The sequence below is a fragment of the Osmerus eperlanus genome, chromosome 21 (assembly GCF_963692335.1).
Source record: "Osmerus eperlanus chromosome 21, fOsmEpe2.1, whole genome shotgun sequence".
NCBI classification, from domain to species: Eukaryota; Metazoa; Chordata; class Actinopteri; order Osmeriformes; family Osmeridae; genus Osmerus; species Osmerus eperlanus.
In genome coordinates this window covers 5,514,269-5,541,604 of record NC_085038.1, presented here as the reverse complement: position 1 = coordinate 5,541,604, position 27,336 = coordinate 5,514,269, and the positions used below count along the sequence as shown (strand labels likewise).

The following is a 27,336-nucleotide window of genomic DNA, read 5'->3' as shown; positions in this document are numbered from 1 at the left end:
TCTTGACATATTAGGCAATTTAATTACCGTTAAGCGCATTAAGGAGTGATAAGTATAATTTGAAGTTCATGAACTGTTTTTCAAAATTACACTTAATATAATTAACTTCTGTCATTAGATTTAATCCCTGTAGGGTACATGGGAATGCTTGCGTTAAGAAATGATATATATATACGTTAAATTACGTTTACTTAATTTCACCTAAAAGGTTTGGCTGTAAAGGTTTGCCCCCTCTGTGATGTAATTATCATTTCCAGGGAGTGAGTAAAAACAGTGCTGAGTCCATTACGAACTCATACGCATTTTTACTTTGCATAATCATACAGCAACAATGTACTGACCTCATAAAATAATTGGCAATAGCCTCTTCAGAGCTCCCGCTTAACATTGTTCAGGGTTACGGGGCGCATTTTGAACATGTGAAGCTCAATCATTTGGGCTATTAGTGATATCCTGTTTACTTTCATACAAACTGCAAACAGATAATAGCTAACATCAAATAGGAGGGCACATGGAGATGTCAATGTCTATGTGAACTTTGCTGGAACGGCATTCAGTCTCTGGTGAGGTATGACACTTTAAATAGACATTTTCCTGTCACATAATGTTGGGGACCATGTTGAATTAAGTCAGGCAGACAGTAACATATTAGTGATGGGAAAGTCTAGGCAGTCTTCCACCATTTGCATGATGCATTCATTAAAAATGCATGTGCCCATCTTGAAAGGATCACCATCATTTGCAAAGGGTGTGTGCAGTGAAATGAATATGAGTAGTAGATAGCATTGAAGTTTTGCACTGAAGAGCACTTGAAGACGATGTCATCAAATCCCAAACCTTGGTTATCATACCTACAATGGGAAACTTTGGCTCACTTTCCCACTGATAGGCCTCAGGAAGTGTCACATTGACTTTGTCTGTGTTTGAATCACGTAGAGGACAGCCTGTGGCACAGATAATGGTCTTCTCTATAACTGACCACTGATTTAAATAGATATGATTACACCTTCACTGGCATGCTGGGCTGTTGCATGAATTAAACTCCTCTCGAAATGTGTAATGAGTGATGCTCCCTGTGCCCAGCTGAGGCCCTGCAGACATAGCCATGATCCAGCATTCTAATCACCCGTCAGCCAAAGCCGCTGTTGCTTCACATTAGAATCTGTGTTTGTGCATATCAAAGATTCCACAAACGCATTGGCAAAACACATAATCACTTTCCCCTCAGAGAGAGTGAGAGAGAGTGAGATAGAGAGAGAGAGAGAGAGAGAGAGAGAGAGAGAGAGAGAAGAAGAAGAGAAAGTGAAAGCGAGAGGAGAGGAGATCTTCATCATGTGAAGCTGAAAAAGGATATTGAAAAGGTTAAACTTAGCCTACAGATGTGGAATAGGGAAACATAAAAATGCAGTTGGTAGAGTATCGTTTTTTATTTATTTGTATTTTTTATTGAGAGCCTACCCTGAAATTGTACCATTGGTAACACTGATGTCAGAGCTGTCTCCTGGGGACATGGTTTGTGTGTGCGTGCGTGTGTGTGTGTGAGTGTGTGTATTGGTTGAGAGGTCCCACTGGATGTAACACAAAACCGGCGTAGCTTGAATAGCTTCTCCTAAACACTGCTTTGCCGCCATGACTCTGCCAACTATGGCTCATTGGTGGGAACAAGTGCATCAAATGATAAATGAAAAATAATAAAAGTCTATGCAGGGGTCTTTGCAGAGCCGTCCCACTCAACGCCCCAACCCCCTCCGATTTGGAGAGTATTGTTGTCTTTGTGCCCTTCACTGCCTCCTCCCCGCTTTGCACCTGCTGCATTCATCAGCAGAGGGAATGTGGGCAGACGTTCTCCTCTGTTCATCCCAGAGTGGTGGTATTCAGTTTGCCAATAGTGACACTTTCTTACCTTGACAATCAAAAGATGAAATTGTTTTGAAGGCCACAACCATTATCCGGGCTAATATTGTGCTTGCACGGTCAAAATCACATACAGTTGATATGGTTATAGTTGAAGCCGAAACAATCTGTTCACAAAAAAAAACTGTTTTTTATTTCATGGTTGTTACAGCCAGCCCCATTCAAAAATGTTCATAGGAATATTTGAAAGAACTTAGCAATAAAAAAAATCCTGGTCTCATGCTTGCCTATTTCAATCCTTTACTTCTAGATTTGGGGTTCCTCCATGACGGCCTGAAACCAAGTTTTGGCTTGGCTTTGGCATCAGGTTGCACATCGTCTGACACTCCTGTCTAACAGCAGATGACCTATATGACATGGTTGTAGTCCAAGGGCAACATTTGTGTTTCAAGGACTCCACCATCCACTATAGTAGGATAATTTCTTTTATGTTCTTTTTTCTGTTTATTTTTATTTTTCGCACCACTGGCACACAGATGCACCACCTGCTCTGGGTCTCTTTTTGCTATGGCCAGACGGAACAGCTGGCTGCTCTTCTGACACTCTGATTGGCTAATCCCTACTGGTCACTTGTGCTTTTCCTCCATGCCTGTCATTGAACTTTCTCTCTCTCAGTGCCCAGTCCAAGTCTCCTTCACTAGGGCTGTCCTTCATGTACCCCAAGAATGATATGGGTGGCATATGGGAATATGTAAATTATTTAATGAGGTCAAAAGTCTGATCTCTCCTCTACCTTTGACATCCTAGCCACAGCTATTCAATGCTAAAGCCTATGCATGTATTATCCTGGAACCAAAGGTTTGTTCGACGTGGCTCTCTTAATTCTGGAAAGTATGAATTTAAGAAATCTTGTTCTTTGGAGGACTTGTGTCCAGCATAGGAATCAGGGTTTCTTTCACAGTGTGTCAGAGAGCTTGTACGTTGTGTGTTTCGAGCCAATGGCAACATTTAGTCACTCAGCTATAGTAAAACTTGGATATATTCATGGAACCAATTGTGCACCCTGAGGCAAAATTTACACTTCGCCAGAGCCTATACGTAAAATGGAGATGAATCATCAGAGTTCAGCCGTTCCAAACGCACCACCAATCTGGCCAAAACATACGGCAAGATGACACCATTATGAGTTACCCCAACAGCATGTTTTTCTTTTCCAAAACTCAACAGGCTAGACTATTTTTTTCTAAATTGTTTTCAAAGCAAAGTTAAAAAACATCATATATTATGTTGTCTTACAATAAGAAAAACATGTATCAACTAATCTGGAGAATTAGTTGTATTCCAAGCATTCTCTTCTCCTTGTGTTTACATAGATGTATGGTACTGATGATGGTCTGAAACAGTTTAAACTCCATGCTCAAATTCAGTAGATAATCATTTAAGACCAACCCTTTTATCTGAAGGATAGCACTGAATGATCAGATGGCATCAGGATCAATATGAAAATTGGAATATGCAAAGCATGTTCTGCATTTGGCATTGCTCGACCTTTTCCTTTCATCTGAGCCTTTTGATGTTGCTTTGAATTTGCATACACAGTGTGAGTGGTTAACAGCAATAAGCTATCTTAACACTGATGTACTTTTCGGGTGGTGTTCACCTTATGTGTTTATGTTCTGAATATAATTAGGAATTGTTTGGTACCCACTGGAAAGAATGCAGAACTCACTTTTTTTTAACTTTGAGACACTTTCGTAAGGTTGGTGGTACAAGTCTGTATAGGTCATTTAAGGAACAAATGTTAAAACAGTTAATTTTTATTCTGTAATTTGGCTACTTTATTCGAGCATGGTCATTTCCAAGAAAAATTACAAATTAAAAATTCAATAATACTTTTACAAAGACAATTCAAGAAAGATTTCTTCAGTCATGGTATCATACATTGTATTTTAACAGTCCCTCTTCATTTTTTTTGCAAAAACAACAAAAAAAACAACAAAAAAAACAAGATGAAGAAAGTGGAATTTTTCAGTCGAAAATACAGTGTTTTCACAATATTGTATAAAAGTTCCCAAATTTGGAATTTCCAGTCACTGGAAAATTAAGGAAAGAAAATGAAATGAAATTGAAAATTCGCATTTCACAAGTAATGTTTCAAAACACAATAAATGCTCTCTTCACGTAAAATCTGCCCCTAAGATCAGCGCCTGTTCCTTTTTACTAAAATATATCTATATATTGAAGAACTATAGTACTGTACACTACAGTATGAAATAAATAAAATTAGGAAATATAAAATGGGCCACATAAATAAAATGTTATTCAACCTACAAATAAAATGAATGCAATTTTGTTGTTCCAAAAATGGTTTGGTGTAATACTGACAAAAGTTAAAGGAAAGAAAAACCTGAAAATTGCACAACATAATGTAAACTAAGGAACTGCTGCCTATTGTTCTAATACTGACATGGGTGCCTAAAAGAACAAGGCTAACTATTTTTTTAATACTGAAGCTGGTGAAAAGGTAACACATCACGTCACCTTCCTTTTACACAATACAAGGATGGCACTTGCAGAAACACACAGGTTAAAAGGTTTGCATATAAGGCTTCGGCTGTCTCCTTCATTGTTCACTTGACCTCTTCCCTATGCTGTTTTGTCAAACCATTTCCCTTAATTTCAAGGTCTCTTTAAGACTTTAATATCTTAAATACAAGTATTTGTTAAGTTCCTTCACATAAAACAATTATGAGGCCTAAAACGGTGTGGCTAGCTGGCCTGACGACAGGGCAAAACTATAAACACATTAAGTGAAAGAGAAGCAATAATACTGATGGACTGTAGTGTGGACACTACTGCTCTTTTCAACACTGTATAAATATATACATAGGCAATACTTTTTATTATTTTTGTAGTGATTATAGAAGCGGAGTGCAATTTGTACAAGTCACTAGTTGTGCTATAAATACTATGAAACACAGGGTTTTAGGATGTTAGCACCACACATATTTTTAGGCCTTAATACTGTACAATTTTAAAATTTCATTAATGTATTCATTTTTCATGTTTGCATAATGCAGCTTCTTAAACTAACCCCTCCCCTACCCAAATCAAACTTCAAATCAATGTTTCATTGGGCAGACATACTGTATACCAGCCATGAGTCCTTCAGTGAAAGCTTCCTAGAAGCTTCAGGCACGTGCATGTACAGCTTAAACACAGCAGTGTGTTTTAAACCAAGCAGGTAATAATACTGAACAGAAAATATCATGGGAAGCTATTGAATGCAGTAGTTAATTACATGCCGTCCTCCATATTGTCCTCGTGATCAGATTTGGTTTCTGTTTTGCCATCTAACGAACTGTCATCCATCGAGTGCTCTCCGTTCTCCTCCTCATCCCTCAACGTGTCTGGGTCCGTGTCCATGCTCTTGTTTTCGCTCTCCTCCTCCTCTTCCTCAAAATCGTCCTCCCTCCTTCCGATCTTTGCGTACGTTTCTTCAACTTCCTTCACACGTTCTCGTATTCCTCCGTTCATACTGTCCCTCAGAATGCCTTCTCTGTCCTCCAGGTCCGGGTAACCCTGAGGTGTCATGCCCTGTAAGTAAGCCCTGCTCATCAGCAGCTCTGTGGGCTCCAGGTGGCCCTTCTCACGAGCCTCTCTCTCTGCTGCCTCCCTCTCCTCGGCCTCCCTCTTGCAGTAGGAGTAGCGATGGTTCATGTGCTGGGAGTATGAGCCAGAGTGAGAGAAGCGTTTCCCACACTTGTCACACTGGTATGGTTTTTCACCCGAGTGCAGTCTTGAATGCTCGATAAGGTGATGCTTATGCTTGAATGCTTTCTTGCAGATTTGACACTGGTGTGGCCGTTTACCTGGGGAGACAAAAGACAACAGGAAAGGAGACATGAGTTTCCAGCTCACTACTGTTCAGTTACATTATAAAATCAAAACAATTAGGATCAAAATGAAGACATACTTAAAGAAAACTCTGATGATTAGAATGGCATGAAGCAAAAGGGCACAATAAAGCATCACATCAAACTTTATGAACTTGTATGCTTATTCAAAATGAGAACAAAAAGCTTAAATCAGACAATGTTCTTGCATCCATGTGTCTACATTACGGAATTCCCTCCTATTGCTAAAACATGGAGAAACAGCATCAGAAACACTTATTTTTGGCACAAGTGCCATACTGATGGACACAACATAAATAAACCATCACAAACTAAACCAACACAAATCTGTATCAATGAAATAAACAAACAGAGGATGGAATTGAAAGAGAGACTCCTATTGCTTCTCTGATGATCTCATAATGCCATTGCACGATTACTTTGGGGACTACTCTGTTCACCGTTGAAGATGAGAATGCAAATAGGGAAAGATGAAATCCAAGCTTCCCACATTGATGGAGGGAGATTTCATTACGTCATGCCTCCAAACTATCTGGCTAGATAAAGGTCCTGGCCCTGCAATGGTGTTACTGGTCATTGCGCATATCACACACACAACTGTTGGGCCCTCCCTGCGCCCTTTGAATTTACTACAGCTCAGCACGAAATAGAGCAGTCTATCAGACACAAATCATGAGATTGAGTTTCTCCTACGGCATTTTAATTGGTTTGTGACACCCACTTGTGAGCCATGCACACCTGCACATCTGGCCAATTTCCAGCCAGAAATAGCCCTGTAAGGCCTACAACACTGGCCATGATACTTCGCCTACACTCTTCTACCACTTCCAACCGGACAGACCGTAGTCTGCAAGTGAACACAGCACTGCATAGCATAATGCTTGTAAAGAATGATGCAACCAATTGAAAGAGATTCCTTGTTAAGGACACCCCTGTCAATGAAGAAACAAGTTAGGTCTTAATTTACACACAACTGAAAAAGAACAGAGCAAGAAAGAAGGGAAAAGTAAAATACCAAAAGGGTTCAGTAACACAAACATTAAAAAGCATGGGGTAAAGTAAGTGTCTAGAACAGTATATACCTGTGTGTTCATATTTGTGTCTTAGGAGGGAACTGCTCTTCTGGAATGTTTTGTCGCACAAGTCACACGCGTACATACCACTTTCTGTCTTCTTAATCTTCTTCCGGGAAAGACAGGAGTCAGAATCTGTCATGTCATCCAGGCCTGACAAATAATCTGCTGTTCCGTCAAGCAGTTCCCCCTACAAAATAACAGAGCTCTTTCAATACACACTAATCAACACAATGATGTGTACTTGTAAGGCATAACGAGCATCTGAATTGTACTTATTTTGACCTTGTTTAAGGATACTTCATTGATGCAATCAAATGAATTATGCAGACACATTTAAACATTTTCTTAGAAATCTCTATGAAAGAAATACAAAAGGCAAAGTTTGACTGACATGACGCTACTCAAAATGTGATTAATTTTCCCTTGCTCATATATTTGCATTCAAATTTGATCTAATGTTATATATAAAAGGGTGTTAATTCTATATTTATCTGTTCTTTCATATGGAGAAGATTAACCTGATAGGCTTAAACTTAAATTAATGGGGAAAATATTATTACATTATCAGGTCATATTAACAAGAGAAGACCTCTACAGTGCATATTGCCATATTCCTATAATTTCCAACTCATAATGATTAAATCAAGATGAGCGCTAAATGACCATTATTGAGAAGCACCGATGCTCTCATTAAAAGTACTTGTTCTGGTCTGACAATGATTCTACCACACTTGTTTTTAAAGAACAGAGCACTATCATTCTGCAATCAATTTAAGCTAAATGCCTGTAGCTGTATTTTTAAAATCTAATTTAATAACTTAGAATAGGAAACATTATTAATACTTTTTATCAAAATGGTTCCCTCTATGTTAAACAGCCTTCAGCATTCAGCTTTAATGAACATGGAGTCTGTGCATTATTAATCTGAATATAGAGGCTCATTTTGGCTTCATTCCTTTTTTTAAATAAGAAAGTGGCATAGAGTTCTAGTTTATCAAGCTTTGCCATAGCAGTTTCCACAATCTGCATTTTACTTCAAATGTAATTATAAATACTGTACATGAGTAAACAGGAGCAGGACAGTTTTATTTGTAATAAACATAACAGCTGGAAAACTACTGCTACATGCATTCTGTTGTTAGGACAATTCATGGAGGAGTCTGGAAACAACTGAAATCCTACATTGCATTCTTTGGAAACCCCATGTTATGCCAATACCACTAATGCCTGCTTGGGAGCCACACCACCAGGCTTGTTTGACAGCTGGTTATCTACCCGACTTTGCTGGTTCAATGTGCTGCAGATGAGTATGCTCATTTCACACTCTCGAGTACTTTTTAATTAGTGGCACAATGAGCAGATCTATTTAGAGAATCAGCTGGAGAAAAATCATAAAACCCACACAAGAAAGTGGCTTATTTACCTGGAAACCTGGCTTCCTCTGGTACTTCCTCCTCTGCTGCATCTCAGCAAAGGTAGCTGCTCCGGTTGCATAAGTGTAGGCCATGTGTGGTAGGAAGCCCATTTGATCCATGCCTGGGTATGGCCTCAGTCCCGGGATGCTGGCTTGCATTGGGGGCATGAATGTGGCATGTGGGAACGCGCTTTGTGGTGGAAGGGATGTGTACATGGGCTTGGCACCAAAGGGGTTAATGCCGAACATGGGGCTAGTGCTTTTGTCGAGGTTTCCATTGTTGTTGGAGCCGGCAAACTCCTTCTTGAGATAGGCCAAGTTCAAAGGCTCTTCGAAGTGCTGGCGGGGGGAAGGAACACCGTTATGGTCAATAGCGATACTGTTGAGTTTGGGTCTGCTCTTTACAGTTAGGGCATGCTTAGGCTCCTTTATGAGTTTTGGCAGTGACAAGTCCAGTGGCTCAGCCTGGTTCAGGTCCTCGGATGCTAAGCTGTTTGGAGTGTATGAGCTACTGTGGGAGTTTTTAGAGGATGTGGAGGAGAGGTTCAGGGGGGAGGGCGTGTTGCTCCGGGAATGGTCCAATTTCTCGCCCATCTGTTTGGTGGCACCAAACTGGTTGTTTTTTGAGAGTCTGAGAGGATTATCACAATTGTTGATGTTGTTGTGGAGCTCTGCAATGGAAGAGGATGTGATGTGGTCAGAGTGTTTGACTAGAGACACTGGTGACCTAGCTACCATTGAGTCTTTACCTGGGGTGTGATTATTTGTGGCCAGGATCATATCAATGTTGTTTCGCTCTAGCGGAGGGGTTCTTGCGCTGCCGTATTGATACATTTTCCTTTGATCAAACCACTCTTTGACAAATTCCTGAGGAAGCCCAACGGCTATAGAAATCTTCAGTAGTTCCTCTGAATTGGGCTCCATGTTCATGGCAAAGTATGCTTTGAGTACGGACATGTGGTCCTTGTAAGGGTTGATGGGACATGATAGTCCCTTTTCCGACAGCATGGACGACAGCAAGTGGTTATGCTTGTCTACATATATCCCTTGTTTTGAGGGCATCAGGTTCTCGCTGGGCTGGAGAACGGCCTTTATCTCCTCATTCATTTTACACAGGTAGCGTTCGTGCTGATGCAAAGGAATTGGACCAGTGAAGGTTTCTTTGCAAAATTGGCAAGCAAAAGGTGTAAACATAATGTTGTTCTCATGCATCTTCTCCTCAATACCTGCATTTAACATGTGGTTGGACTTCTCTCTTTTGATATTGCTAATCTGTCTCTTTGAGTCTGTAGTTAAGCTCTGGAGGCAAGCTTTGGCTTCATTAACTTTTTCTAATGTGTAGTCGATAATGCTTTTGGTGGCCCCATTATGGCTGACGACTGGAAGACCAACGGGGGAAGCCCCTGTCAGCCCCTGTTTCTGTTCCTCGATTTGGTTCCCAAGCTCCTTCATGTAGGCCTTGAGCTTAGTGATCTCCTCAGGTTTGCAGTCCATTTTCTGCCTGCACACAGTGTTGTCAACAATCTGAAGGACCTTCTGCACCTCACTCAGGTTGTTCCCCAGGGAGGGATAGCAGAGGAGCTGCGAATCAATCCCCAATCCTAAATGTGGCATGGGGCTTTGGGCTGAGTTGTGGACTCCCAGGGGGCTGCTTCCTCCCATCCCTCCATTCATGAAGGGCCCAGGTGCACCAAAGCCATGGGAGGCCATCATTAGCTTGTAGTCATTGAAGTCTAGTGGTTCTGTTTTGATGTTCAGGTGGTTGTTCTGGTCCTGGAGGCCCATGGGCTTGCCGTTCTCCAGCTTGTGTCGCAGCTGTGTGATGGCAGTGTTAGTGGGGGAGGAAGAGGCTGATGTAGGAGAAGAGCCTGTTTTCATGTTGTTTCGCATCCTCCCGTTCACTGCTATCAGACCAATGCACTTCTTGCTACTGATATGAGAGCTGTAGGATCCGGAATGGGAAAAGCGCTTCTTACAGTTCGGACACTCGTACGGCTTTTCACCTGGAAAGAGAGACACATTCAGATATACATGACATGGACATACATTGTTTGTAACAATGTATAAACTGTACTGTACTGTACTGTATAACTGTAAACTATATACAGTATATATACTAAATCAAATCTATAATGCCATCATTGCTAGACTGACCAAATCCAGATATTTAAGTTCACCCCAGTCTTAATTCATGGCTATACATATTAAAAGAGTGCACAAGCCCTCTTGCTACCTACCACTGTGAATCCGCAGGTGTTCCTTCAGATGGTGCTTGTATTTGAAGGCCTTGCCACATTCTGTGCATTTGAATTTGCGGTTGCCAGCCCCCTGGTTCAGCAGTTGGTGCTGCAGAGAAGAGGATATTCACATGAGCTCCACACAAACATTACAGGGGAAGAGTTCAGTAAATAATCACAATCAGTCAGCAGTCAACAAGCCAAATGGCTTGTGTTGCTAAAGAGCATCTTGCCTCTTTCCTTCCAATTTCAGTGATGGAGTACAAGAGTGGCAATAATAACAGAGGGAATCACATACCTTTTAATTTCCTGGCTCTTGAGCCAAGGAATCATGCCTTTAGAGTTTGGCAGGCTCAAAAATAGAATACATGAAAGGGTCTTTTTTTAGACAGTTTCTCCCTCATTAGATGCCGCAATCTGATCTACTTTTATTAATTTGGGATAATCACTCCAATAATATTCAAACTATTTCACACGCCTTCCCTTTTGCATACCTGCTCAGTAAATTAATTGTACATAAAGAATTGCACATTTTCACAGATTCATATATTTCCTAATTGGCGGTGCTTTTTGAATCCTCAAATGTCTCTTTAATAATTGGAGAATACACGGCGTAGGCTGGGCCTTGATAAAATGTTCAAAGGTAAACATCAGCTGCACCCCTCAAATTTGCAATTCAAACGAGGCCTCCAAAAATCAAAATATAATACCAATAACAACGATACGACGTACGTGAAAATGGGCGCACCAGGCATGCACAATTAATTCAGAGTGGGAGGTGAGCATGTTAAATGGTTAGGAAATACAAAAGATCTCTCAGCGCAGAGGAACCAGCCCCTGATCCTGCCTGACAACTGCTGGGGTGTGCTGATTCTACCCACATTCCTGGGGAGACAGATGGTGGTGCACAGGACACAGGGAGGATTGTTCAAACAGCAGCAACCTTCAAAGATCAAGCAGGAGTTGGGCCGCCAAGCGCCAGTGAGGGACCCCACCGTTCGTATGTTGCTGAGTTGCATAAACAAACAGCAACAGCTGCTTTGGCTCCCCCTGCTTCCCTCTGAGGACCTGAGTAAACTTTAGTTGTGACACCATTAATAAGATACAATCATTCTCCTTTCTTTAATTGTGAATGGCACTGGCAAATGATTTTTTTTCTGTCACCATCCTTTCTGTGTCATGGAAGGTTAGACATATGTGGGCGGGGACATGTCTGGCTGTTTGTATGTCACTAGCTCCTAATTAGTCATATTCTCTCTAATAGGTTAAGTAGAGAAGGGATGTTGGCAAATCAGCTGCTTTTATGAATAATAAACATAATCATAAAAAACACTTTTTAAATTGTCAACATCATTTTGTTGTGATCTATTTGTGGTATAATGTTACACTGATTCTCAATTTGTAATAAATACTAAATAGCATTTCAGGTAGCATGTGAAAAAAACAAGCTATACCAATATATATATATAGAGAGAGAGAGAGAGAGAGAGAGAGAGAGAGAGAGAGAGAGAGAGAGAGAGAGAGAGAGAGAGAGAGAGAGAGAGAGAGAGAGAGAGAGAGAGAGAGAGAGAGAGAGAGAGAGAGAGAGAGAGAGAGAGAGAGAGAGAGAGAGAGAGAGAGAGAGATTTTTCTGACAAATAACATTAAACGATACACTAGAATAAGGAATAAGAGTCTTTGTGCGTGATAGAGTGGAGGGTATCCATGGCCATTTATGGAAGACACAGGGCTCAATAGCAGGTAATAGGAGGATTGGGACAGAGGATCACTGGAGCAGGCCATCTGCTCCTATTTAGATCCGTCTGGTGGATCAGGTGAAAGTCTTTGCTGTTGACATCTGATTATATCACCATAGTCACAAAATCTGCTGAAAATGGTTGTGGTTAAGGCGTCCTTATGCAGGTCAAAATTGGTCACCTTAAGAAAATCTGTGATTGCTTCCTCTATGATTACTTCACACCTTTCCTTTTTTTTGCTGATTGTTTTTTTTTTTGTACAGATGTAAATAACAAATGTGCTTGTTCTCACAGAGGTATGTGGCACGTATTAATTACCAGTGAAATCCCATGATAGTTAGGTATACGGCAAAACAATTTAAAGTGAGAATATATCATGTTTGGGCAATGCATGGCTTTGAGGTGTTAGAGTACTATGGCAAAAGTTCTTCTTTAAGAACATTAATGCAAGGAATTAAGTGAAGTTAAAGAGCAGATCAAATTTCTAAATTGGAAATTAACACAATCATTCGATCGTGAACATAGGACTGCAAAATCATATCAAAGGAGGCCATCAAAAAATCATTTAGGCCCCACTTAAAGTTATTACCATTAAAAGATCTGCATCTTCAAAATGCCATGAAAAATTAATAATGATTGCCAATCAAAATGATATCTTTTCTCCAAGGAATCATAGTACATTAAGAATGGTGAGTGAGTGAGTGAGTGAGTGAGCGAGGGAGTGAACGACAGGAGAGAAAGTGAAAAAAAGACAAAAAAAGAGGCCATATGATTCTCACCTGATCTCTGCCTGGCTTGTGCGTGGCCATATGTCGCTCAAGCTGAGTGCGGTAAGCAAACGTGTAGTTGCACAGGGGGCAAGCAAAGTTCTCTTCGTTCTTCTCATGGCGGTACTTGATGTGCTCCTTGAGCGATGTCAAACGCTTGTAACCCCGGTCACAGTAGGGGCAGGTCAACAGTTGGGCGAAAGCATCTGGAGTTCCAGGTGGTAGGTCTGCATAGGAGACAGGGGAGGAGGGGGGAGGGTTGGGGAGGGAAAGCGGGCCAAAGGGTCAGCAAATCAATGGCAGCTAATGGGCGTTCTGCCCGGAATGGTATGGGAGGTATCTCTGCAATCTGCTCTACCGAGTGCCATCGTGTCAGGCTGGCATCCGTGCCCCTCCACAGACACACATGCACACACACACACACACACACACACACACACTCACAGTCGCACACACATGCACATTGTACATACATTGCCACAAAAATACTGACTACATGCCAATTCTTCTCTCCACTACATCACAGACACACACACACACATGTGGACTCCCAGGCATAACCCTTGTTCTCTTTGTCTGCTGTTCATTGGAAGTTTTCAATTAAAGCAATATGACATCTACCTCTGTGTGTTATTGTGATAGAGGATGTGCTGCTGGAAAAATGCACCTTGGCCTGGTTTCAACGAACACGCCCAAACCCCCCAACCCCTCTCCCTTTCCATCCAAACCCAAATCCACTCACATTTAGCTATAGATTCATATTGGTAAAAAAGAAGAAGAAAAGTAATATATAATTTCTAATGTATAATATATGCATTCTTATTCAAACCCTGTTCCCCCTCGGGCCTGAGAGGTGAGCTATCTGGTTTCAGACCTCTGGCAGCTGTTGCTTAAGACTGAAGGTAAACACAGAGGCATCCAGCGAATCTGTGAGACCAACAGCTGCCCGTGTCACTGAGGCTGGTCTGCCCTCCCTGGATTCTTACCATTTTCCTCCTGGCCATTGGCTTCGGGCGTGCCGAGGCGTGTCAGCTCCTCGGGTGCTTCTGGGTAAATGATGGCGGTGTCACCTCTCTGCAGGTACTCAGCGATACTGACAACATGGCTCTCACTCTCATCCAGCTTACGTTTGGCAAAGAACTCCTCGAATTCTGAAGTGCAATCAACATTCTTCACTGAAAAGGCACGGCAGAGAGAGAGAGAGAAAAGGGGAGATAAAGGAAAAGAGGGAGGAAGAAGTAAATTTGATTAATTCTTCCCCAAGAGAAATATCTTACAGCACTGCTCTGAGAACATTGTTGGTCCAAATGTGATGAAGAAAACCTCCAAAACATTAAGGTAGTAGTTGTGAAAGAATACATCCAAATTATTGTGTTAATCTGTCACACATTGGCTTCTAAAATAAGAGATATGAGTTAATCTTACAAAAGTACCACATTGAGTCATGGGATTTCTTTTTTCAGAAAACGAATTTACTAAAACACATGACCAATTATGTTGTAAATATAAACAGATATGTCAGAGTCTTGACAAAAAATGTTCAAAAAAACTGAGAATTTGGTTAGAGTATTTGATTACAGTATTTAGGCTGCCCCACAAAAATCTAGTCTCACTATCTAAGCCTTTAAAGCACCAACATTATTTACATGTGTTTTATCCACAGTGCAACCCCATTCCCCTTGTATTGACTTCCACATAAGAAGGTCAATAATGGGTCTCTTGCTGGCTAATTTGGTGTGGAACAGATTACTGGGACAAACCACAATGCTGCAAAAAAATGCCTGACCAGAGTCAAGACAGGCCTTAAGCTGTAAAAAGTGCTGAAGTCACACATTCTGTTCTTTAATATTTCTCAGTCCCTTCTCTTCAGGGAATCCCTAAGCTGCATTGTAGAGATAGCTGCTTCCAAAAACAAACAAGGCTAATAAAAACAGCAACCTTCATTAGTCAAAAGATGACAGACCTTCAAAAGTCCATTCCATGCAAAACAGCATTACATCAAACTAAGGAATTTCAATTCCTCGTTCAAACAATAATATCACTTCTATGCTACACAAACGATTACCTTACTTTCTTTACCAGGAATTGTATGTATTAATTTAATTAAATGTACCTTTTAATTGGACATTTTCTAAGCCTAGGTACATTCTAAAGTGTGATTTGTTGGGTATTGATCATTATGTTGTCCAATTTGTAAAAGGTCAAGGTGGTGGATTTGTTTGTCAAAAATGGCATGAAAATGTCATTGGTGTCAATGGATCTTTTTAATCGTATGATATCACAATTTCTTGCATTCTCATTAGAGGTCCTCTGTGTGTTTTAGTTGTTTTTCTGTGAGTTTGAGAGAGTGCTAAGGTAAGAACGTCTCATAAACTGTCTGCTGCGGCTTGATAAACATATATTTAGCATATACTGTGGTTCCAGACTAAGAAAGTGAATTCAACATAAACAAAGTGTGCTAAGGTACCCTGTTGATACACTACAGCTAACTTAAGACGTTTTTACTGTAACAGAGGAAATCACCTAGGTAAAAGCTGCTTACACAGTAATGTGATTGCACTGTTCAGTTCACTTAAACAAATACATATGAAAATAATGGTAGGTTTCCAAAGCAGTGCCACAGCATGCTTTCCACAACTTTAATGTCTTGAATGGAAACATTTGCCATGTTAACATTTCGAGAACAAAATTCACCAAACACGCCCACCATCTCTCTCACTCTTAACACACACATACACAAGAAGAAGTTCTAAGGATCCCCGTTATGAAGGGACTGTTTACTCTGATGGCGCCAAGGCCAATAGTCAGTGGTCAGGATTAGATCATGGAGGGAGAAGTTAATGCCCATGAGGCTTGTGGGTAAAAATCTGTATTGTTTGTCTAATTGAAAATGGCAGGTAGGATTTGGCTCAACAGGGAACAGAACAGGACCACAAATGCTTATAGAGACACACAACCTCCCACACAAGATTGGCCAAGTGTGGCCTCCAAAGCAACGTCTCCTTCCAGTGGACTGAACTCACCTGTACCGTTTCCAACTGTTTGAAGAGTAGCATCAGGCCCCATAGCGTCAAACTCATCTTTCATTTCATCTGTAGAAAAAAAGAAGAGGGAGGTGGGGTTTAGTGCCAGAGAGTACCAAGCAGACCACACTCACACTGAAGCCTTCACAGGAAGGTCCTGAGAAAGAAAAGGTTTGCTGTGCTGCAGTGTGCCAAGGCATTGTTTGGCATTCTTAATGAATGCTATCATCTGGACCAGACAGACTTATTTGCCTTAAACATGACAATAAATTGTGTGAAGCATTCTGCCATTCTGGATGAGCTCTAGTTGCTAAACAAAAAGATTAATTCAAGGAGTCCCATCCACCTGAGCAATCAGAGCAGGAACCACCACAAAGGCCCCCATTATTATTCCCTAGCTATGACACTGCTTCAATCCATGGTAAACCACAAACAAAGTGTGTATGTGTATGTGTATGTGTATGTGTGTGTGTGTGTGTGTGTGTGTGTGTGTGTATGTGTGTGTGTGTGTGTGTGTGTGTGTGTGTGTGTGTGTGTGTGAATGGAGATTGAGGGTTGTGGGGGGCTTTTAGAAACTGTGGACTTAGGTTCTATTATCAATCAATGTAATGCATGCAGTCTTTAGATTGCCAAGGCGGACTTGCATTTGGCATCCTGGTGCAGGTAAGATAGTTGTAAATAGCCAGCTGACAGCCAGGCCCATAAATAAGGATGAAACATCTTTTGACATTGGGTAGATTCCCTTGGCAAAGCTAACCAGAGGACACTCTGGGCTTAAAGACAATTGACTTAAGGAGTCCTCTGTAACTCTCTTGCCATGTCTGTAAAAATAACATTGTACTTCCGAGAAGATAGGGGAAAAACTCTGGTAGCTATTTGAACCTGGGTGAAGCCTAAAATGAGGGGAAACTTATAGAAGTCCTTCCTTTGATAGCCTTAGTTACACAAAGGAAATCACTCAAATGAAAGCATGGAAATAAAAGAGTGTTGCTGAAAGTAAAATCACTAGAAGCCCAAATTTATAGGGAAAATATTTTTTAAGTGTAGAGGAATGGTTGTTGTTATAATGGTTTCTGTAAAAATTACAATCATCAAGTAAGGGTCCACTGTATCCTTTTCTTAAAGTGAAACACTTTCCTTCTGCACCAAACAGATAAAAAAAAGCAAAGCCAATAGCTTCAGAGAATGAAATGGATTCTTTTGAATGAGAAGTACTAAAACTTTCCCTTGACATGAAGCTTGACTGGGAAGGAACTTGCCAGCCGTTATGCATTTGCATATGAGGGGTTTTAGAGTGCCGTTGTCTCTCAGTAATGACATCAAAACAGACAGCACTCTAAGGAAATGGCCCTTTAGCACCATTGTTGAGGATTCTCTGGTGCATGGTGAGCAACAGGGAAAAATATCCCCCGCTACAGCTACAAAAAGAAATACATTACATCCCATACTAAAGTTTTGACATTTGTAATTTACTGAATGTTAATAAAGCATTTTTCTCACATCTTCAGTGATTTGTTTGTCTGTACTATTTACTTAAAATTTCTGTGCACAGTTGACTTTCCACCTTCTCTCTTTACATGGTAACTTAAAAGTCTTTCTTATCTGTGGTCAAGGGATCTGAGAGTTCTTCCAGCAGGAGGTGGGCTATGACCACATACACATCACTTCTACTGCCTTGCACACACTACATTTTAAACCACTTCTTGTTCTTTGATGAAAACACTTCCTTTGCACAAATAAAGTTGTTTTATCATTGAAAGTGAAATGTGAGTTTGTTATCTGCTCTCTCTGTGTGTAGCTGATAAATCCCATGTGTGTGTGACGCATGTAAGAGGTGAGGGAGTTAGAAGGCATGCACCTAAACAAAGTACAGAGCCTAAAATGTCAAAAAAAAACAGGTGTCCAGAATACCTTTCCCCTGCCATAATTCCACCTATTTACTTAACACCATTCATACTGTTTATTTTGAAAACATTCCTACTTTTTATGGCCAGTTACTATTGGAACAGGGAAGAGTAAAAACATGGCTCCCCCCTTTTTGTTATTTCTTTGAAAATCCTTGAGCTGTCCAGAAGAGGAGATAGAAAAAAGACAAGGGTAGGGGAGAATGCAGGTGATTTATTTAATGTCTCTGTCAGTGATAATGATGTCATGGTTTCAGCACACTGCGTCCACCCCATTGTGGGATGAAATAATGTCAAGGACAATTCCAGACACAAAACTCTGATTGTGCTTGAACCGGAAAGGCACAGTAAGAAACCTTTCTGTGGTCTTCAGTTCAAAACCTGTATCCTGCGGACAAAGTACCAAAGCAGTCGAGGAGGCAGGAGTGAAGCATAGCTTATCTCAGGGTAAAGCTATGTGCTGAGGTATCATTGCAGACAGTGAGGCACCGTGAGAGAAAAAAGGACAGACAAACACTGTGCCCACAAGCTTGGGAAAGTGACTCCTAGCATCTCTTTAATGAACTTCACCCTCCTCAAAAAATATGGCAGATGTTTTATCACATGAGAAGCATATTATCTGGGAATTGCAATATAGTTGAATTACAGACATTAAGGCACCACAGGCTTTATCAAATAAACAATTACAGCATGCAATGGCTGCGTGTTTATCCTCTATCGGAATGTATTTAACTTTTCTTCCTTTTTTAGGGAACAGAGCCCAACTGTAAGTTTGGAAAATGAACTGTGAGTAAACACTAAAAACTGAAAATTTGAGATTGATTTTCACGTATGTTTTAGCTTTATGTTGACATCCACAAAGTTGTTCAATAACATGCAATTTTTCGGTAATATAATTTTTTTTGACTCCTGAATATTTCCTCTTTCAGCACTCTGCACAGCTAGTTCATTAACAGAAATGAATAGCTAACACCGGCTCATTTAAATGGAGTGTCTTACATGAGTTCTCGCCACACTCTGTTTCTGTCACACAGCTCTAAGAATCATTGACTCTTATTATACATGTAAATGGCTATCATAAAAATAAAAATTTCATTTAAGATTGTTAATGACTTCTGCAGCAGTCTGGCTTCCTTTAATGATTATCCTCTGCCCCTAATTAAAAGTATTTATCTTTCAAGCATCCATGGCCAGGCCCCTGCTATCAGTGATGCTTGGAAAAAAAATGTGCATCGCAAATGTTGTATGTATCACCTGTCTGAAATTAACTACATTATTGGTAATGATACCGCAGATATCACATTATTTCAATCACTGAGGCTTGATGTGCTGAGAATGACACTAACATTAATGAAAAGAAATACGTGTTATTTTAGGTCTCACAGCGCATGCTGTCATTGACTAGCTGTGATTCACCGTTTACAGTGTGGCTACAGTAAATACATAAAACTGTGGCTTTACTACCAACTTGTACTTGGTTAATGTTAACTGTGTTGGAGGAGACCCGTATTTTGGACGGCCTTTGAATGTCATTCATCCCAAGACTATGTTTACCACTGGTCATGAGGTTAACGTCCCCTGACGGTGCTCTGCCATATTACTGTATGTCAAAAAGGGGCCTTCAATCTGTGTGACAGCAATGTTGAATCTAAGTTGTGGGATATGAGTATGTGTCTATGTGTGTGTATGTGCGTGCGTGCGTATGTGTGTGTGCCGGAGAGGAGTACTGTTGGCAGAAGCCTTTCATCTCATGGAAAGTGAAATAATCTCGGAAATTCTGGCTGCGATCTGAGCGTGGGTGCCCGTTCCAGGCCAAGACACTCACCAGTACCGTCGACTGAGGCGCTCAGCATGTCGTTGTCATGCCAAACATGGTCCACTCCACTGTCCCTCATGTCGTCGTCCTCCTCCTCCTTCGTCAGAAGGGCGTGGCCCACTCTCGGGGAGCCTTCATGGTTGGGCATGCTGGCCGGGCTTCCCACTCCGTTGAGCAGGCCGTCCTCCTCGGAGACCAGAAGCTTGTCCTCCTCCTCGGTCTCAGACCCCGTCTCCAGCACATTCTCGTAGTTCAACGCTGAAACAAGAAGAACGACAAAAGAGAACATGAGGGGTGGAATTCTTCTCAATGTATTCCTGTATTGGAGGGAAGAAAAAAATGTAACGATTGAAGCTGCTCCCAGGATCAGGTCCTGATTACAGGTCCCTGTTTGGGACAGACATCCTTTTTTGTGGGTTACACCCCAATTACATTAGTGCGACTGGAATGTGCAGCTTAACCATCATGGTGCATAGACAGCTGCTATGTAGACATGCCAAAATAGCCACTATTTTTCGGGTTGCCGTAAACTGCCTGGGATGCCAGCTAGCTGCACCTTGCGGGTGTGTGTGTGCGTGTGTTGTAGTGGGGGTGGGGGGGGGGGGGGGGGGCAGGGTGGGGGAGCTTAGATCTCAAGCATACCTGCCATGTTTGAGATGGCCCACAGTTTAGATATTTACAAGTGGCACGTCTGTCATACCATGGCATACAAGAGGCCTAACCCCCAGTAATATGTTGATATTCATCACACTCCACCTTCGTGCTGTCAGAGAGACTTGTGTTTCCTTCCTTTCCTTTTCTATGTTACATTCAAGACAACAATGGCCAAATCAAGCCATATTCATAAGCACAACTGTCAATGGAAAAAGGGTTTCTGAGATATTTAGATATGACCAGATATACAATACATTAAACTCCGATTAGCTTTTCCTCGTCACGGAAGAAAAAGAAAATACAGCACAGTCAAGACCCATAACTCACAAGTAGCAGCCCGCTTGATTCCACAACACTTGGTCCCAGACACATGGCAGCTTTTCCTAAAATAGACAGCCCGTAAATAAGGTCAGTGAACTGAATTGAAGGTGGCTGTTTGTGAATTAGTCAGTCCGCACAACGCTTTCGGGCCTACACACTGGTACATAAATTGTCCCACGAAGGAAGTCAAAAGACTTATTAGGGAACTAAAGAGTGGGCATGAGCTCAGCTAGAGAAACACAGCATCATACACAAACACACCTCACTGCCAGTTCCTAAAACACTACTCTGGAGAAACACACGCACAGAATACCGCAGGAAGAACAAGAGGGTATGACATCATGGGAAAGCAATTTAAAAACAACCACTTATGAAAAAGCTCAACCATTTTTGCTCATTTTGATTTCTATGTGAAACAACAATGAAATAACAAGCTAACAAAAAAAATCCAAACCTAAAGATTAATTGAGACCATTAATTATGGGTTTATATCAATCTATGGGCCCACGTCATCCCTTTGATAGTCCAGACATTTCGTCATGGCTACTCATGCACGTCTTCATTTGTCCAAAATAAAAATTAGGTGCCCCATTTTTATTCTCAAACTTAAGGGGAAAAGCCCCTGCACATATCTGTTCATAACGTGATCTTTGTATAATCCACGGGTCTGCACTTGCCTTCCGAACAACTGCACAACAGGTGCAAATTAAAATGAAAACGGCTGCGCAGACGAGGCAAGCAGAATCCGCTGACCTGGTTAGAATACCAATTGACGGGAGAAACAAAACCTTTTCAAGAGGTGTGACCACAAGGGTTTAGGCAAGTTCAGGCTGGGTAATGCCCTCAGACATGAAAAAGGAAAGGGAAAGCCAAAGAAAGTGAGACATTTCAAACTTGCTGTGTGGTCCAGATATACCTTGGCACAATTGATAATGCGCTTTTATTATATTTCCCCCCATCCCTCCAAAACCCACCTCCCACTATCCCAAAGGTTTAACCATTTCTTAGCAACGTGCAGCAACCCCCTTTCTCCCAACTTTCTATGGGTGGCCTCGCAGGCTGCTACAACAAAAGAGCTGGAGGCCTGGGAAGCTATCAACCCACCCCTGAAAACCTGATCTCTGGACGCAGACTGAATGCAAGCAGGGCCAGGAGGAGTGAATGAAATTATCTAAGGCTGGACAGGTTTAAAAAGGCTTTTTCTTTCCAGGAGGGTCTTACGGGGCTTCATTTTGGTGTTCTACGTCGCGTTCCGAATAACACACTAACGACGGCAAACACACATTGACTTCAATATTTGGACATGGAAATTGAGAGGATAGGCTCTGGGCAAATAGGAGGTTTGAATAGGGGCTAGTATATTAGCCCCAAATATCAGGAGAAGCCCAATTACTAACAAAGTAAAGTGAGTCACTGGTACAAGGGAAAAGTTCAATTTCACTGTTATTGGGTAATTAAAACAGTGTGCTGTCTGTTACTCAGAGAAATAACCCCACAAAGGACTTTACTGTCCAAATAATTCCCAACAAGAGATGCCTGTGTATGTACCAAAGGGTAGTACTCCACAACTCTGCAGACGAGGTTGAAAAGTACAGGGAAGCCCCAGTAAATGTGATCTACTCAAACGTCAGCTGTCAGGACAGTATTTATCAATGCAGAGCTCAAAGAAGGCAGGAATGACAGTGTGGAACTTGTCAAGTCAAACGTGTAGCTAGCATTAACTTTAGAAAGGCAGCATTGTTAAAGTGACGTCCCTGACAGACACCGACTTGATGCACAAGACTGCCTTTGGCATTGTGCGTCGCAACAAAAGTCATTCAAACCTACTAATGTCACACAGGCCATTATTTTCTTCTGTACTTCACTACTAATCAATCTTTTGTGTAACAGAAGAGCGAGACAAAAAAATTATAATGTTTACTCCTTTGCTGTGTTTTCTTCAGATGACACTTTCTATTTTTCCTTAGTTGAAGTGTCAACTCCAAACAAAAGGCAATTATGGCTGACATTTTGTGACTGGTGCTACCTGTTTGATTAAACGTGCTTTCATTTTTTTTCTCCTGAATTGACGTAGAAAAAGGGAACATCTTGTACTGAAGTTGTTCAGATAATTAAAATGACACTTGTAATTGCTCCAATCTGGCTTAATTTCAGGTTTAGAACTCTCTGACATAACCTTTTCATAGTACTAGTATTAGGCTGTCAGTCTTTTGATACAGAGGGTAACTGCAATCGTTTATTGATTAGGGTGACAGGAACTGCATCTGAAATAAAAGTTACAATTGAGCTCAGAAGGAAAGATGGAGTCACAACAAAGATACAGAGTCTGATACAAATATCGTAATCTTCCAGAAAACTTGAAAATAAAAAAACTGAATGACCAACACTTCACCTCTGACAGCTTTCTTAAATTCATTTGATGAAAAGTCAATTCAACACGCTCTATATGTACAAAAGCTATTCATGCCGACAGACAAAAAAACATCACAAGTATCTACAGTCTATATACCAAAACTCGGATAGACATAACTTGGATCACTAATAGTTCATCAAACACACAGCTCAAAGACATACTGTACCTTTGATGAGGGAACTGCCATGTTGCTTCTGAGTGTCTACTCTCAACCACATAGCCCTCTGAGTTCCCCAAGCTGGGCTTTGCTGAACCTGCACTCCATCCATAATAAGTCGCAAAATAGAAATACGAAATACAAGAGCTACATCTGCTTAAGGAGCCTTGTTCCTGTGAGCCTTCTGTCCATGCTCTATGTTTAGAGTGGGGCCTGTCCTGTCCACACTGCCCCCGCTGCGGTGTGGAGAGAGGTGACGCACACACGGTCTGGCTGCCTGGCTAGCAGTTAAGGCTGTGCTCCAGGTGATGTGCTGCTTCCCTCCCTATCCATGTTGGTAATGAGCGGGGACATCTACCCTATTGGAGGATAACCGCTCGCACTCTCTCCTGTCTCATGAATGTGAACCAGGCAGATCACCTGAATGGCTGGAAGGGAGAAGGGGGAAGCTGGCAGGGGGTTGGGTAGGCAGGGGGAGGTGAAAGAATAGGCATTAAGGTGGAAATGAGGTCATAGCCTTGTGGGCTACCCACTGGAATAGGTCTAACAATGACCTTTTAATAGTCATAATTTCTTTTAACAACAGTTTAGGGCTTTGAGTGGGCAGCACCCTAGATAATCGGTCTTTTAGGGCAGGAACTGAGGTATGTGGGAGGAAGGTTGTTGATATATCTTACCTTTCTGTTTTCCCACCCATTAGTAATGTGCTGTATTTCACAATTTGTGCACTCAATTATGCAACTCAATGGGAACGGTAGGATGGTAAACGGACTTCCAGTTACCTTATGTTACTGTACATGGCAGATTGAAGGGGGAGCAGAATAAGCTATAACCAGTAAAAGGGCAGTGGCATGGGGGAACAAAGGGCTGAAAAGAGAGGGGCAGCTATGTAGAGGCAATGAATGATGAAAACTCAGTGATGTGTAAACCTGGGAGTGTGTGTCTGGAGGAGTATGTGTCTGGGGGAGGGTTCGATGTGTGTGTGTCTTTCATTGGAAGGTGGGGGGGGTGTGGGGGGGATCGACTGAGTGTGTCAGAAAGGGGGAGGTAATTTTCAATAATTTCTGTACCCACAGTAGCATTACTGTAATTGAATTAAACTCCCGTTTGTTTGCAAGAGTCCTGAGCAACAGGCTGGGAGCAGAGAAAGCTTTAAGGTTTGCTTAACTGCTGTGAGGGTCCACCTTCGCTCAGCCTGTGTGGATCCACCATCTGTGCCTCCATGCGCACACGCTCCTGCTCTCGACAAATATGCTGGGCCCCTGCCTCCCCAACGAACGAACCCAAAAAAAGGAAGGCACACAAAAGATCCCTAGGCTGCCCTCAGGACTCAGGACAAGAGGGAGGGGAAATTCAGAGTAGGAAAAACAAAAAAAACAACAACAAAAATAACATACTCCTTAAGATCACACCTCAGGTGAGAGTGAGCTCTAGGTTTCGTCTAGCACTGACATACGTCAAGCAAAGGAAAGGTTAAAATTAGAAAATTTAATTTATTTGATAATTTCCCAGAATAATTAGAGTTAATATGGGTTAATTAATATGCAAATCTCTCAGCAGATGTTCTGCAGCGGGGCCTTGCGCGAGAAAACAGCCTTTACTTTCTCCTGCATGATTTTGGCTGTCAGTTATTGGCTATAATTACTGTAACTAACCAAATACACACAAAACCTTTCGCAGGATGAAACGACTTCAGTTTGAGTCGTGGGCAAACTGGTACTTTTCTCGGATAAAGGGAGACAATTTATAATTTTCTTTGACTAGAAAGGCCTTTAAATGCTTCTTACCCTCTCGTCCGTAAATGCAGCAAGTGCTTAAACTATTTAAAATGTGTGCTCTTTGTGTATGAATGTATGCATATGTAAATTGTAAAGCAATTACTATGGTGACTGCTAAAAGAGCACCTGCGCATCAATGCCATCCCTGTTAGGACGAAGGAAAGCTCACCTATCTCTCTTCTGCCTACTATAAGCAGATGGATTATCTGCAGTCCTGAAATAGCAGATCAAAGCCATATTTAAATGGTGTTTTGTATTGACAAGTCAAGTTTCTAATGAAATATTAATGTCCCTCCAAAAATAAAAAATAAATGCTGAGCCCCAGACAACATTTTCAAAGTATATAAGGGCTATACTGAACTTCAAATCCAAACTAGTAAATTCAAAATTATATGGTAGTTCTAGAAAGCTCTGGCTCTTCAGGATTCTTTTATTATTATACTTAGGTGCTTGCTAAAGTGCTCCTGTGATTTGCCCATTCAAACTGAGAGACCAGACCTTTTTATAGGAGTGTTTAGTGAGGGTGTCTGCATGAGCATATTCCTGCCTGTGTGTGTATGCTTGCATGTACTGTAAGCTGATACTCTTATCTGGGCCTGTCTTCTCTCTGTGGCCATGACTCTGTTGGAGCCTCTTCATCTCTCTCTGTCCCTTCCCCTGCCCCCCCCCCCCCTCTCTCTCTCTTTCTCTCTCTCTCTATGGGCCCCTCCCCATTTGCAAAGGGACAGCATGGCTCACTGCCACGGGTCCACGCCTCACCCTCTTGCCTTCCCGCCCCCGCCAGCCCTCTCCACAGACTGCTCTTTTACACACAAGTGCACGCACACACATGCAAACGCACGCACACAAAGTTTCAGGTAAAGGAATCTGCTGACGGAGGGAAGTACAGTGCCTGTTGTTGGTCTGATGTGGGGTGCGGCTGGCACCAAATTGATAGTCACAGCAGAGTGTTATCAGCTAGCTGTTTAATATGACCTGACTCTGGAGCTCTGTTGTACTGTGAGTTAGCTCAAGCCCTCAGAGAGGTAGTGGGCCTTGCTCTTGTATACAGCCACCACTATAACACCAGTGCTTTCCCTTTATTTATTCATGCATCACTGTCATCAATTACAGCCTTCTGCAAGTGCTGCAGAGCTCTCATGCGTGTGTGTGTGTGTATGTAGAGATAGAGAGAGAGAGGGGGGGGGAGAGTGAGACAAAGCAGAGAGAAAATGAGAGGGGGAGGATAGAAGGATTGTGTTTTCTCTTGTAGCATGACTTCTATCATGTTTCTATTTATCAGGGACAAAGTAAGTTGCGTCACTGGGAGTATGATCTACACTTACCAAGGCCAGGGAGGACGACTATATCAAAAACACAATCTGTTTACGCTGAATGTCAAGTTAGTTCTACAGGTCAAAGAACAATTTAAAGTTGAGTTGTCCCTTCAACAACAAGATATGTTTTGTTTTCATACATAATGGCACTCAACAGAAAAATCTGCTATGTTGTGATGCTAAAGGGCCATATGCCCCATTTTAATAAAAAGGAATCCATAAAAATAAATTACTGGCACTAACTATATGCTAATTCGAATGTAAGCAATCATTGCAGAATTAATTTTGCCAGAACTGATTAAAAGCTTTAATAAATCTATATACAGTATTGCTTCAATCTGATATAGTAAATTTATTACACTTCCTGTAAGATTAATTGGAGTGCTCAGTAACATATTGCACTGCCAGAACAGATTACTGTACATTTTTGTTAATAGCAGTTAAGCAGAACCTGAGTTGTAATTATGCACTTTAACAAAGTCCATTTGATGGTGATTTGCTTTACTTTAAGGAGAAAATGGGATTAGAAGAAGGACAAACAATAACTATAGGCCAGAACATGTTTTGTCCATTCACACTATGTGAGTGGATGTTTTCTGTTCTCACAAATACCTCTCACCTTTGTGAGGTTGTCAAGCAGACCATGAGATAAGAAAGTAAAAAACAGTTTCATCCGGTCAAGGTTGTTCTCGTCCAAACTGCTGTAGCCAGGAGGACGATTATCTCAGGCACACGGATACACATTGAGGCTTTGCACCTGAAGCATAGCACTGTTGCAGCTGTCAGTATAACATCTCTCTTTGTTATACTAGTCTCCTGGTCTTCAAATCTTTCCCCTCAAAAAATACTGTTAACATTTCATTTAAGGAATAATCTACATCCACAGATATTAATTAACACTGACATTTCATAAATTGTCTTTTCCATCAAACTCATATTCTGATTCTTGCACC

At 41.4% G+C, this 27,336-nt stretch overlaps 1 protein-coding gene across 2 annotated transcripts in view; it reads right to left on the bottom strand.

Annotated features, from left to right (window-relative positions):
* Nucleotides 1–3,655: 3,655 nt before the first annotated feature.
* zeb2b (zinc finger E-box binding homeobox 2b) overlaps nucleotides 3,656–27,336 on the bottom strand; it is a 63,537-nt gene continuing 39,856 nt past the window's right edge. The window contains exons 2-9 of one of the 2 annotated variants that reach the window (XM_062446615.1): nucleotides 19,754–20,002; nucleotides 16,025–16,093; nucleotides 13,988–14,176; nucleotides 13,014–13,228; nucleotides 10,499–10,607; nucleotides 8,271–10,264; nucleotides 6,854–7,034; nucleotides 3,656–5,726 (exon numbers count right to left, since the gene is read on the bottom strand). In XM_062446615.1, the coding sequence (XP_062302599.1) occupies nucleotides 5,152–5,726; nucleotides 6,854–7,034; nucleotides 8,271–10,264; nucleotides 10,499–10,607; nucleotides 13,014–13,228; nucleotides 13,988–14,176; nucleotides 16,025–16,093; nucleotides 19,754–20,002 (3,581 nt within the window). In that variant the 3' untranslated portion in view covers nucleotides 3,656–5,151. The remainder of the gene's footprint in view (nucleotides 5,727–6,853; nucleotides 7,035–8,270; nucleotides 10,265–10,498; nucleotides 10,608–13,013; nucleotides 13,229–13,987; nucleotides 14,177–16,024; nucleotides 16,094–19,753; nucleotides 20,003–27,336) is intronic. The other variant, XM_062446616.1, reaches the window with a different exon arrangement.